This window comes from Rattus norvegicus, chromosome 15, assembly GCF_036323735.1.
Source record: "Rattus norvegicus strain BN/NHsdMcwi chromosome 15, GRCr8, whole genome shotgun sequence".
Classification (NCBI taxonomy): Eukaryota; Metazoa; Chordata; class Mammalia; order Rodentia; family Muridae; genus Rattus; species Rattus norvegicus.
This window is the reverse complement of record NC_086033.1, coordinates 13,002,760-13,015,117: the sequence shown is the minus strand read 5'-3', so window position 1 is coordinate 13,015,117 and position 12,358 is coordinate 13,002,760. Positions and strand designations below refer to the sequence as shown.

Here is a 12,358-nt window from a genome sequence, read left to right as displayed (position 1 = left end):
CTGAGCCATCTCTATAGTCTTTTCTTATTTTTTGTTATTGTCAGGCCTCAGTACATTTTACTTTGTGTAATTTAGACATTCATTTCAAGATAGTAAAGGAAAGAAACAAGAAATGGGTAAGTCTCTTAGGGTTGAACTGTATTACATGGCTTGGGCTTGGCTCCCATAGAGTCATGGATCCTTGTCACACAGCCTGGGTCCTTACATTGGAGCTTCTGTGGGGTCATGGATACTTATTGCACAGTGCATGCTGGATCCTTATGTTCGGAGATCCAGATCCAGGGTGTCAGACTGTCTTATGGAGCAAAGGGAAGGTCAAAGTTTTAATTTCACATTTATTTTATGAGGAAGTAGGAAGCCCATTTGATATCCTACAGAAAAAAGTCAGTCTTTAGCTTGTTACATTGACTCCTTGCTTGGCAATTAGGAGTTTACAAAAATACTTTGTATTCTGCTTCAGCTTCCCAAGCCCATGACCTCTCCAGCTGACAGTTGGAAGCAGCAGCCTTGAGGTTTTATGACTTTAGTGCTGTTTCCTCGCCCATACTTTCATTTCCATTATACAACTGTACTTTTAAATTCTTACTTGACTTTTGTTTTGATTTAACGTTTTGAGGTTGTACCTCATGTAACCCAGTCTAGCTTTAAATTCCTCTTGCTTCAGCCTAATGAGTGCCGAGAGCCCCAAACCCCAGTATCATATATACTTAAGTGGGGAAGGCCCTGTGCCCAAGGGCATTGTCACAGTCACAGCCCTGTGTTTTATCACCACAGAGCCAGTCAGTGGTCCTTTTCTCTTTCCATCACTTCCTAGTTGCCAGGCCGCTTGGACCATCCTCATTTACAACTCTAGAATGAAAAGTAGTGAGTACAATGTGAAGAGCAGGTGAGATGACATCCTCACGAGTCGGGTTCACCAAGAATTGACCACTGAGTTGAGTGGTACTTTTAACGACTCTGTGCTGTGCTTTTCTAGAAGGTAATTTTAATGCAGTTCGAATTTTTGCTTTTTAAAAATGCAGACTTTCTGGAAAAAGTTGTGTCACTTTGCAAAGCAATCAAATGATCTGGTGACAGGGGTCTGATAGAGAGCTCTTGTGTCTGGATAATGAATTTCCCGTCTCAGATGTGCTGTAGCAGCTTGAAGTGATTTTGTGCCATCTAAAAGATTCTAAGCAAGCTGTCTTAAGAGTTCGTGGCCTGCCTGCCCGCCCCCCCCCCGCCCCCCAACCTAGTTTCAGGCCCTTCTTAACCATAAAACAAAAAACTAAGCACGTGCATACGTGCATCCTTTTCCCCTATAATCTTTGAGAACTTATTTACAATTCATACAAATTCTTGGAGCACCTGAGGTAAATCTCTTGTTTATTTTGGGTGCCAAAGTTGTCCTGACCAGGATCCAACGCCTAGGTTAGGTCCATGCATCCTGGGTTTCACCGTGCTTTCTCTGGTTGCCAAGGTAGCAGAGCAGGCGTCACCCGTTGCTATGGCGCTACTGAACCTTGCAGCCTTGTCATTCCTGATAGGCTTAGCGCCTGGGGCTGCGGAGGAAGAAGTGTGAGCATTGGTTCAGCCTCTCTCGGCCAGGAAAGGAATTGACTGAAAAACCAACAGGTGTCAGGACCGGAGCAGGTTTGAGCTTGAGGGGATTCTGCAGCCAGAGGAGGAAGATGACTTGAGGTTGGCCTGAAAGAGGGCCGCCCTCCTGCGCGGTGAGTGGTGTAGGAAGTTGGATGACCCTGAGGCCCAAGGCCGCAGGGACGCACCCCCACCCCCACCCCCACCCCCGAGGCTAGTCGCAGGGACTTTCCCTGAAGGGGGCGTTGGTAGCCTTGGGGTCAGTCAGCCAGAGCCTGCCTCCTCAAAGTAGATGAGCTTGTATTGCGGTGTGTGTAGTCGGAAGCGCGTTCAGCTTTGCGTGGTGTTTCCAGAATCGAAGAACCTGGTATGGATGAACAGCTCATGCCTTGCCTCTGGAGGCTTAAGATCTCTTTTGTGAGCAGCACACTCCTGCCTTCCTTTTACAGGATAGGCTCCGCTCCGCTCCACCTGAATGTCTGTCTTTAGGTAACTAATGTTGCAGATGTGACTGAGAATGCCCCCCTAAGCCTGAGCCCAGCACCTTCACCCAGCACCTAGCTGCAGTTAGTTGTGAGTGCCTCTCAGTGCAACCTTGTGGACTCCTATGAGTGGGTGCTACCACTACCTACACTCCCAAACCACATCTTAGACACAATCTCATCCTCTACAAAAGCGTCATTTCCACAAAGCTCTCTCACAGATTCCACCAGTGCCATGGCTAAGCTAATCTATCCAGTGGTATGGATTGTCGTTTGTCCCTAAACATCCAATCACTCTGCTCACCACTGTCTGACTTGTCTTTTAGGTTTTAAGTGTCAAAGAGTATTTCCCTTTCCTACCAGAAGCTCATCATTCACACTTCCCTATTCTAGTCTTCGGTTAGACAATATCCACTCCACCTTAGCTATGCACAGCACGTGGTCCATGCCACATCGCCTGTAGGTACTAGTTATTGGACTACACTCAGTGCCTCTGTGGGGCACTACAGTCACTGCCTCGTCCTTGTCTCTGTGTTGCCTGATTACTGATACCTGCCAATGTGAGAAGGCTGACTCGTTAACGGTGCAGCGTCTAGCTCAGACACCTGGCAAGTGAAATCAAATACTTGGTAAAGAATGAATCTCTTAAGAGCTTTTCATAACATTTTTAGGACTTCTGGAAAAGTCAGAAATATCCTCAAGGTAAATGAATGTTAAGTTAGCGGTTTTGCTTAAATTGTAAAGGTCTGGAATTTATGCTGTATTTTATGCCATAAACATTATGATAGAAATCACATGGTGTGATTTCAGATTCTTAAAGAGAGAAATACAGTATGGTTTGCAAGAACTGAATCCTATATGATTTTTTAATTCTCTGCTCTCTATCAGTTAAAAAAAAAAAAAAAAAGCCCCTAAGCTTTTTACTGATGCAAATAATGACAATGTCACATACCTCACAGGATCACTTAATCACATCATTTAAGCATTAAATGTATACCAGGCTTAGCAACATGCACATGCAGTTTAAATGTACTTAAAAGCAGTAAAGGCAGCAGTTGTGAAATAGCCACAGTCAGTTTACGAAAGGTAAAATAAGGTTTGATTTAGTCAAGAGCAGTTTCTAGGAAGTCTCCTTGTCTTTAGACTGCTCAGTGTATGGTTTCAGGAAGAGATTCGTGAATTCATTGACTATTTACCGATCATTTGAGAGGTTTAGGATTTGGCCACTGATGGTTGGGCAAAAAAGTGCAACCAGCAAAGGATGTAGGAGCCGAAAGGGGAAGTCTAGGATGACTCTGTGTGTCAGAACCAACCAGACTTTGAGGCTGAGGTTAGAGGAAATTGAGATACCCGTGGACAAGTAGAGAGTGTGCAAGTCCATTTGAACAGGCAGTGTTTCCCAAGAAGCTGAGTTTTAGGCAATGAAAAGAGCCTGGTAACATACACCAAGCAAGCAGGAAGGTGAGGTGGGAGAGTCAGAACTCTGAGCCAAGGTTGTGCCTATTTGTTACTGTTCTGGTTCCTCTGACTAATGTCTGATAGGAGGCTCAGGGCTCAGGGAAGAGTCCATCCTCGAAAGGAAGCACAACAGCAGGAATATGGGCAGTAGGGGCATGGGCAGTGGGGGCCTGGGCAGTGGGGGCCTGGGCAGTGGGGGCCTGGGCAGTGGGGGCCTGAGCAGTGGGGGCATGGACAGTAGGGGCCTAGGTAGAGGGGGCGTGGGCAGTGGAGATATGGGAAGTGAGCAGTGGAGGCATGGGCAGTGGGGGCATGGGCAGTGGGGGCCTGAGCAGTGGGGACATGCACAGTGGGGGCATGGACAGTAGGGGCCTAGGTAGAGGGGCGTGGGCAGTGGAGTCATGGACAGTGGAGTCATGGACAGTGGAGTCATGGGCAGTGGAGTCATGGGCAGTAGGGGCATGGGCAGTAGGGGTGTGGGCAGTGGGGGTGTGGGCAGTGGGGGCATGGCTAGTGGGGGCCTGAGCAGTGGCGTCATGGGCAGTAGGGGCATGGGCAGTGGGGGCCTGGGCAGTGGGGGCATGGGCAGTGGGGGTGTAGGCAATGGGGGCCTGAGCAGTGGCGGCATGGGCAGTGGGGGCATGGGCAGTGGAGATATGGGCAGTGGGGATATGGACAGTGGAGGCATGGGCAGTGAGGGCATGGCTAGTGGGGGCCTGAGCAGTGGGGGCATGGACAGTGGGGGCATGGGAAGTGGAGGCCTGAGCAGTGGGGACATGAGCAGTGGAGGCTTGGGCAGTGGGGGCTTGGGCAGTGGGGACATGGGAAGTGAGCAGTGGAGGCATGGGCAGTGGAGATATGGGCAGTGGGGATATGGACAGTGGAGGCATGGGCAGTGAGGGCATGGCTAGTGGGGGCCTGAGCAGTGGGGGCATGGACAGTGGGGGCATGGGAAGTGGAGGCCTGAGCAGTGGGGACATGAGCAGTGGAGGCTTGGGCAGTGGGGGCTTGGGCAGTGGGGGCTTGGGCAGTGGGGACATGGGAAGTGAGCAGTGGAGGCATGGGGAGTGGGGGCCAGGGCAGTGGGGGCCAGGGCAGTGGGGGTGTGGGAAGTGGGGGCATGGGCAGCTTAACACATTGCATTCACATGCAAGGGTGTTGGTGCCCAGCTAACCATGCTTTCCACCTTTTTTATCTGTGATGGTACCCACCCTATAGGATGGCACTATACATGTTCCAGCTGCGTCTGCCCTCTTTAATAAAACTTCTCTGTCCTTGAACACCTTCTCAGCTCAGGCACAATGTGCTTTATCAAGGTCCTAGGCAGTTCTTTTACTTTTATCCCCCCCCCCCCCCCCCGCCTTTTTTCTTTTGGACACAGATTTCAAGTTGCCAAAGCTCGCTTTGTACTCTTGAATCCTGTGTCTGCCTTCCAGTGCCTTCCAAAAGCTGGGTGGGTGTTTTGCAAAACAATGAGGTGACAAATTAGCTTGTCTCAGAAAGAATGAGGTGGGTGGGGCAGGGAGGGAAGAACCTGGTGTAGGGACACATGCCTGTCATCACAGTTTTTGGGAAGCCAATGAATTTGAGTCTGGCCTGGACAACCTGGGGAGACTGGCACACAAAGAAGGGAAGGGAAGACAAAGAGAGGAAAAGGAAAGAAAACCAAGACCCACAAGCCCCGACTGGCTGTTCTCAGGGGACAGTGGAGAAGAGCCAGCAGCTGTAGATACTTCAGCCAAGGCTTTGGAGACCAAATCCCAGCTCCATCACTCTTATACAGGTCATGCTGTGGCAATCTCTTAGCTTTTGATGTCTAACTTTCCTACCCTGTAAAATAGGGTGGTTATAACAAATTTCTTAGACTACCAGTTTCCTAGAAATACCATGTGAGCATTAACTATTTGTATTCTGTGTAGGGAACAGAGACGAATGAACAGGAAAAGTAGACTGGATGAGGGAGAACAGAATGTTTGCTTAAGACTGGTTACTTAAGACCATTGGGAAATACTTAGACTTGGTATAAGTCTTATATTTTTATTTTGAAATGGGAAGTGAATTTTAAACATACTCAGACCTAATATAAATCATGATTTTTTAAAAAAAGACAGATTTTTGAAAAGCAGCCATATTACCTTTGAATGAAATGTACCACTTCTCATTTGTAAAATAATTATTTATTTTAGAAAACTGTTTTGTTTATTTGAAACAGAACCTTGCTATGTAGACTAGGCTACTCCCAGACTTACTGCATAGCTCAGGCTGGACAGATTCACTGGTCCAGCATCCCAAGTGCTTAGATTACATTCTCAGCCGCCATACCCAAGTTACTTGAATTATGATGACAGTCATGAGATCAAGAGTTTATTAAATCTTGTATCAGGAATATTTATAATCGACTAAATTCTAGGCTCATAGCCATCAACAAAACAAATTGAAAGGAAGTCCCTCTTACAAAAAAATGAAATTAGAGGCAGAGCAGAACAAAGTCTGGGCCACTAGAAAATGGCTGCTTTTTGGTCATTGTATTTTGCCAGTATTAGTGGTTAATTAATTTGAAAATGTGTCTAGAAAAGTGCATCTTGTAGAAGCTAGATCTCATCTATCACCATTTCTGTTCTGATTGTCAGGATAGGAACTCAAGGCAGGAGCTTGAGGAAGAAACCATGGAGGAACACTTTATACTGTCTCATTCTTTGCCTTAATTACTGGAAGAATGCTGACCAGATCCATCTGCCTAGGGATGGAGCCACCCACAGTGGGCTGAGGTCTCTCCCACATCAATCAATCGAATCAAAGTAATTCCTCACAGCCACGGCCACAGCCACAGCCACAGATCAGTTTTATCAAGATAATTCTTTATTTGAGGTTCCCTCTTGCCAAGTGACTCCAAATTGTGCCAACTTGACAAGAAAAACTTACCTGCTTTGCTTAAGGATGTAATGTTTTTAATTGTGGAGTCAATAAATAGGAACTTTAGGGTGCTACTTGAGTTATGTTCATTGACTGATGAATATAATGTCTTTCTCGATTTTTTTTTTTAGTTTATCTTTTAAATATTTTTATCTTACTACATCTCCCATCCTCACTCAGGCACTGAAGACACTTGGGGTAGAGGCCACAGGGTGCACAGTGTACAAACATCATTAATGACAGTGGAGGAGTTTCCTAGAATCTATATAAAGCTATTTCCTTCTGTAACAGTGGAAATCTTGGCAATGACAAGACTGTCTGTTGTCATATGCTCTAATTTTTGGGCTGATACTCACACTGATCTGGGTGACATCTGGGTGATCTTAAGAAAGAGATGAAGGCCAGCACTTTAAGGCATATCTGCTATCGCTACTTGGAGTTAGAAGTTGCTACAAAGGCATTCCATTCATCAAACCTGCCTCATCTGAAAAGGTAGTCATAAACAGACAATGGACTTATTTATAGTTTGGCCAAATCAGGAAGATTTTCTGTAGCAGTGTTACGGTTTCCTAGAAAATGTGGAACAGAGGCTAGAGCATGCTATGTAGGTCTCAATATTTCAAAACCACGTGCCATCTCTCTAGCTCCAGCCTTTCAGTCCCCAGCATGGGATTCTGAGGGAAATGTCCCGTACTGAGTCCATTGTCTCAAACGCTAACAACTGTTTCTTGTTACAACATCCCTGGTCCTGCTAGAAGGAGAAGGCTATATAACTACATGGAGACTGAAGGGGATAGGCCATATTCCTATTGATATTTGGGTTTTATCTATCCCCAACTATGAAGATCTATTGTCTGTTTGTGGCTACCTTTACCTGATCCACTACCATGGTACAGTCATCAAATGAAGGAATCAACAGTCATGTAAAGCGTTGCAGCCTATGTGTTTCATTTGCAGATGCTCTATATAAATTTTGTCTTTTAAAATCCCGAAAGAACAACCATTAGAGAAAATCTACAGAACAGTGGTTCTCGACCTTTCTGTAATGACCCCGGGCCATAAATATTTCATTGCTACCTCCAACTGTAATTTTGCTAGTGTTATGAATCCTAATGTAAAAGCCTGACATTTTGACCCTTTGTGGGGATCGCGATACGCATGTCGAGAACCCCTGATCTATAGTAAAGAGATTTTGTTGCTCTTGATGACCTGTAATAGAGGTAAAAATTGTCTAAATTCTTTTCAGGTGTGCATTTGAGTAGAAGTGGAGCTGGACCTTGCCACCTGATAAGCAAGGTGCAGCACACTTCACTCAAAGGTGTCAGGGACTGGACTCAGTAGTCATATGTCTGTAATCTATGCCCTACGGGTGGAGGTAGGACAACAGGCGTCCAAGGCCAGTCTGGCTATATGAGACTCTACACACAAAGCATAACTGCCAGTAGTCATGGGAGGGGAAGAGGATCAGCAGGATATCACCCGTACAGGACGTTCTAGTTCATTAGAGCATGCTCCCCATCTGCTACCTGTACTTCTTGAAGCCATCCTGTGCTCCTGATTATTATAACTAGTTTATGGCACATGTAAATATTATGTCACCTGTGGGGTGGGCAGGGGAGAGAAAAAGGAAAAAAAATCAGACCCAGATCATGATGGTTAGTAGATTTTATATGATCCAGTATTTCTTCCTTAATGGCTTTACCAATCATTTGTCTCCTCCAAAGCCTGCTCTCAGACTAATCGGTGTCAGATCCTTAGAAGAGGCCTTCCAAGCATTGTGGGATACAAAGCGACATTTGACTCTTGCAGACACAAATTATGACGCTGGGCCAACAGGAAAACATGTGAACTGACGTTCCTGTTAAGACAAAGTAAAACAAAAGTAAACAAAGCACAAAACTGGATCTTATGGGTTAACCAGGCTGTTGCTAAGGAAAAGGAGAGGGCTGCAGTGCGGTGAGCAGAGGCTGGGCAGGGTTTGACAGGTAGAGGAAACGAGATGTCTGGGAAGGAAAAGCAGAGTCAGATGCTTGACTCTGAAGAGCATTTAAATATCTAATACAAAATCTAATACAAAAATACATTTTGTAGACTCCAAATAAAGAGTTGGGTCTTCAGATTTTTTTTTACACTAATTTACAATGTGTTCTTTATGATTTCTACTTCTTTTTCTTCCTCCTTCCACTCATTTATGGTAATTGTCATAGTTTGTTTTTTATTACTCTGATAAACACCATGACTGAAAGCAACTTGCAGAAGGAAGGGTTTATTTATCTTACAATTCCCTATCACAGTTCATTGCTGAGGGAAGACAGGGCAGGAACTGAAGGCAGGAACTGGAGGCAGAGACCTTGGAGGAATGCCGCTTCATGGCTTGCTTTGACTGCTTTTTTATACAACACAAGACCATCTGCTCAGGGCTGGGCACCTCCTACAGTCAGTTAGGTTTGCCCATTTCTACCATTAGGAAAACGCCCCATAGACTTGCCTACTGATCAATCTGGATTGAGGTTTTTTTTCTCAGTTGAGATTTCCTCTTCCAAGATGACTCTAGGTTGTGTCAAACTGACAAAAAAAAAAAAAAAAAAACCAGCACAATAATACCTATGCTAAATGTATTTTCTCCTTTGGCTATTCACAAAAATGTGTTGAAACTCATGAATGGGATTTTCCTTGCTTGTCGTACATCCATGATATACTTTCTTACCTTCACAAGCTTCGACCAGAGAATGGATGTAATACGTTCTTACTAAATAGTTTTTTTTTTTTTTTTTTTTTTTGGTGCTCAGGAACTTTATACTGTCAACACTTTAATAAGATGGACAGCAGGAGCAGTCCAGTGCCATGAGCCATATGCAGTCAAATGAGCTCCTGACTTGAGGGTCTTTGACTGCAGACCACTCTCTGAGTGTGGAAGTGTCCTCCTCCTTTTTTTTTTTTTTATTAACTTGAGTATTTCTTATATTCATTTCGAGTGTTATTCCCTTTCCCGGTTTCTGGGCAAACATCCCCCTCCCCCCTCCCCTTCCTTATGGGTGTTCCCCTCCCCACCCTCCCCCCATTTCTGCCCTCCCCCCAACAGTCTAGTTCACTGGGGGTTCAGTCTTAGCAGGACCCAGGGCTTCCCCTTCCACTGGTGCTCTTACTAGGATATTCATTGCTACCTATGAGGTCAGAGTCCAGGGTCAGTCCATGTATAGTCTTTAGGTAGTGGCTTAGTCACTGGAAGCTCTGGTTGCTTGGCATTGTTGTACATATGGGGTCTCGAGCCCCTTCAAGCTCTTCCAGTTCTTTCTCTGATTCCTTCAACGGGGGTCCTATTCTCAGTTCAGTGGTTTGCTGCTGGCATTCGCCTCTGTGTTTGCTGTATTCTGGCTGTGTCTCTCAGGAGCGATCTACATCCGGCTCCTGTCGGTCTGCACTTCTTTGCTTCATCCATCTTGTCTAATTGGGTGGCTGTATATGTATGGGCCAAATGTGGGGCAGGCTCTGAATGGGTGTTCCTTCAGTCTCTGTTTTAATCTTTGCCTCTCTATTCCCTGCCAAGGGTATTCTTGTTCCCCTTTTAGAGAAGGAGTGAAGCATTCGCATTTTGATCATCCGTCTTGAGTTTCGTTTGTTCTAGGGATCTAGGGTAATTCAAGCATTTGGGCTAATAGCCATTTATCAATGAGTGCATACCATGTATGTCTTTCTCTGATTGGGTTAGGTCACTCAGGATGATGTTTTCCAGTTCCAACCATTTGCCTACGAATTTCATAAAGTCGTTGTTTTTGATAGCTGAGTAATATTCCATTGTGTAGATGTACCACATTTTCTGTATACATTCCTCTGTTGAAGGGCATCTGGGTCCTTTCCAGCTTCTGGCTATTATAAATAAGGCTGCAATGAACATAGTGGAGCACTTGTCTTTTTTATATGTTGGGGCATCTTTTGGGTATATGCCCAAGAGAGATATAGCTGGATCCTCAGGCGGTTCAATGTCCAATTTTCTGAGGAAAGTCCAGACTGATTTCCAGAATGGTTGTACCAGTTTGCAATCCCACCAACAATGGAGGAGTGTTCCTCTTCCTCCACATCCTCGCCAGCATCTGTGGTCCCCTGAGTTTTTGATCTTAGCCATTCTCACTGGTGTGAGGTGAAATCTCAGGGTTGTTTTGATTTTCATTTCCCTTATGACTAAAGATGTTGAACATTTCTTTAGGTGTTTCTCAGCCATTCGGCATTCCTCACTTGTGAATTCTTTGTTTAGCTCTGAACCCCATTTTTTAATAGGGTTATTTGTTTCCCTGCAATCTAACTTCTTGAGTTCTTTGTATATTTTGGATATAAGGCCTCTATCTGTTGTAGGATTGGTAAAGATCTTTTCCCAATCTGTTGGTTGGCGTTTTGTCCTAACCACAGTGTCCTTTGCCTTACAGAAGCTTTGCAGTTTTATGAGATCCCATTTGTCGATTCTTGATCTTAGAACATAAGCCATTGGTGTTTTGTTTAGGAAATATTTTCCAGTGCCCATGTGTTCCAGATGCTTCCCTAGTTTTTCTTCTATTAGTTTGAGTGTGTCTGGTTTGATGTGGAGGTCCTTGATCCACTAGGACTTAAGCTTTGTACAGGGTGATAAGCATGGATCGATCTGCATTCTTCTACATGTTGACCTCCAGTTGAACCAGCACCATTTGCTGAAAATGCTATCTTTTTTCCATTTGATGGTTTTGGCTCCTTTGTCAAAAATCAAGTGCCCTTAGGTGTGTGGGTTCATTTCTGGGTCTTCAATTCTATTCCATTGGTCTATCTGTCTGTCTCTGTACCAATACCATGCAGTTTTTATCACTATTGCTCTGTAATACTGCTTGAGTTCAGGGATAGTGATTCCCCCTGAAGTCCTTTTATTGTTGAGGATAGCTTTAGCTATCCTGGGTTTTTTGTTATTCCAGATGAATTTGCAAATTGTTCTGTCTAACTCTTTGAAGAATTGGATTAGTATTTTGATGGGGATTGCATTGAATCTGTAGATTGCTTTTGGTAAAATGGCCATTTTTACTATATTAATCCTGCCAATCCATGAGCATGGGAGATCTTTCCATCTTCTGAGGTCTTCTTCAATTTCCTTCTTCAGTGTCTTGAAGTTCTTATTGTACAGATCTTTTACTTGCTTTGTTAAAGTCACACCGAGGTACTTTATATTATTTGGGTCTATTATGAAGGGTGTCGTTTCCCTAATTTCTTTCTCGGCTTGTTTCTCTTTTGTATAGAGGAAGGCAACTGATTTATTTGAGTTAATTTTATACCCAGCCACTTTGCTGAAGTTGTTTATCAGCTTTAGTAGTTCTCTGGTGGAACTTTTGGGATCACTTAAATATACTATCATATCCTCTGCAAATAGTGATATTTTGACTTCTTCTTTTCCGATCTGTATCCCCTTGACCTCCTTTTGTTGTCTGATTGCTCTGGCTAGAACTTCAAGAACTATATTGAATAAGTAGGGAGAGAGTGGGCAGCCTTGTCTAGTCCCTGATTTTAGTGGGATTGCTTCAAGTTTCTCTCCATTTAGTTTAATGTTAGCAACTGGTTTGCTGTATATGGCTTTTACTATGTTCAGGTATGGGCCTTGAATTCCTATTCTTTCCAGGACTTTTATCATGAAGGGGTGTTGAATTTTGTCAAATGCTTTCTCAGCGTCTAATGAAATGATCATGTGGTTTTGTTCTTTCAGTTTGTTTATATAATGGATCACGTTGATGGTTTTCCGTATATTAAACCATCCCTGCATGCCTGGGATGAAGCCTACTTGGTCATGGTGGATGATTGTTTTGATGTGCTCTTGGATTCGGTTTGCCAGAATTTTGTTGAGTATTTTTGCGTCGATATTCATAAGGGAAATTGGTCTGAAGTTCTCTTTCTTTGTTGTGTCTTTGTGTGGTTTAGGT

General features: G+C 44.3%; 2 protein-coding genes across 7 annotated transcripts in view; both read left to right on the top strand.

The window, feature by feature from the left end:
• The first annotated feature begins 1,438 nt into the window (after nt 1-1,438).
• Nucleotides 1,439-12,358, top strand: part of Nek10 (NIMA-related kinase 10) — a 204,699-nt gene continuing 193,779 nt past the window's right edge. For 2 of the 6 annotated variants that reach the window (XR_010057872.1, XM_063274766.1), the window contains exon 1: nt 1,444-1,712. The gene's annotated coding sequence lies outside the window, so the exon portion shown is untranslated. Of the gene's footprint in view, nt 1,713-2,843; nt 3,522-12,358 lie in introns of those variants that run through there. The other 4 variants (XM_063274767.1, XM_063274769.1, XM_063274764.1 and 1 more) reach the window with 4 other exon arrangements.
• On the top strand, nt 3,920-4,417 carry LOC103693313 (acanthoscurrin-2-like). The gene has a single exon (XM_008770642.3). The coding sequence runs from the start codon at nt 3,920-3,922 to the stop codon at nt 4,415-4,417; it is 498 nt and encodes a 165-aa protein (XP_008768864.3).

Coding starts and splice junctions, on each gene's coding strand:
- LOC103693313 (XM_008770642.3), top strand. CDS start 3,920: ATGGACAGTGGAGTCATGGACAGTGGAGTCATGGGCAGTGGAGTCATG.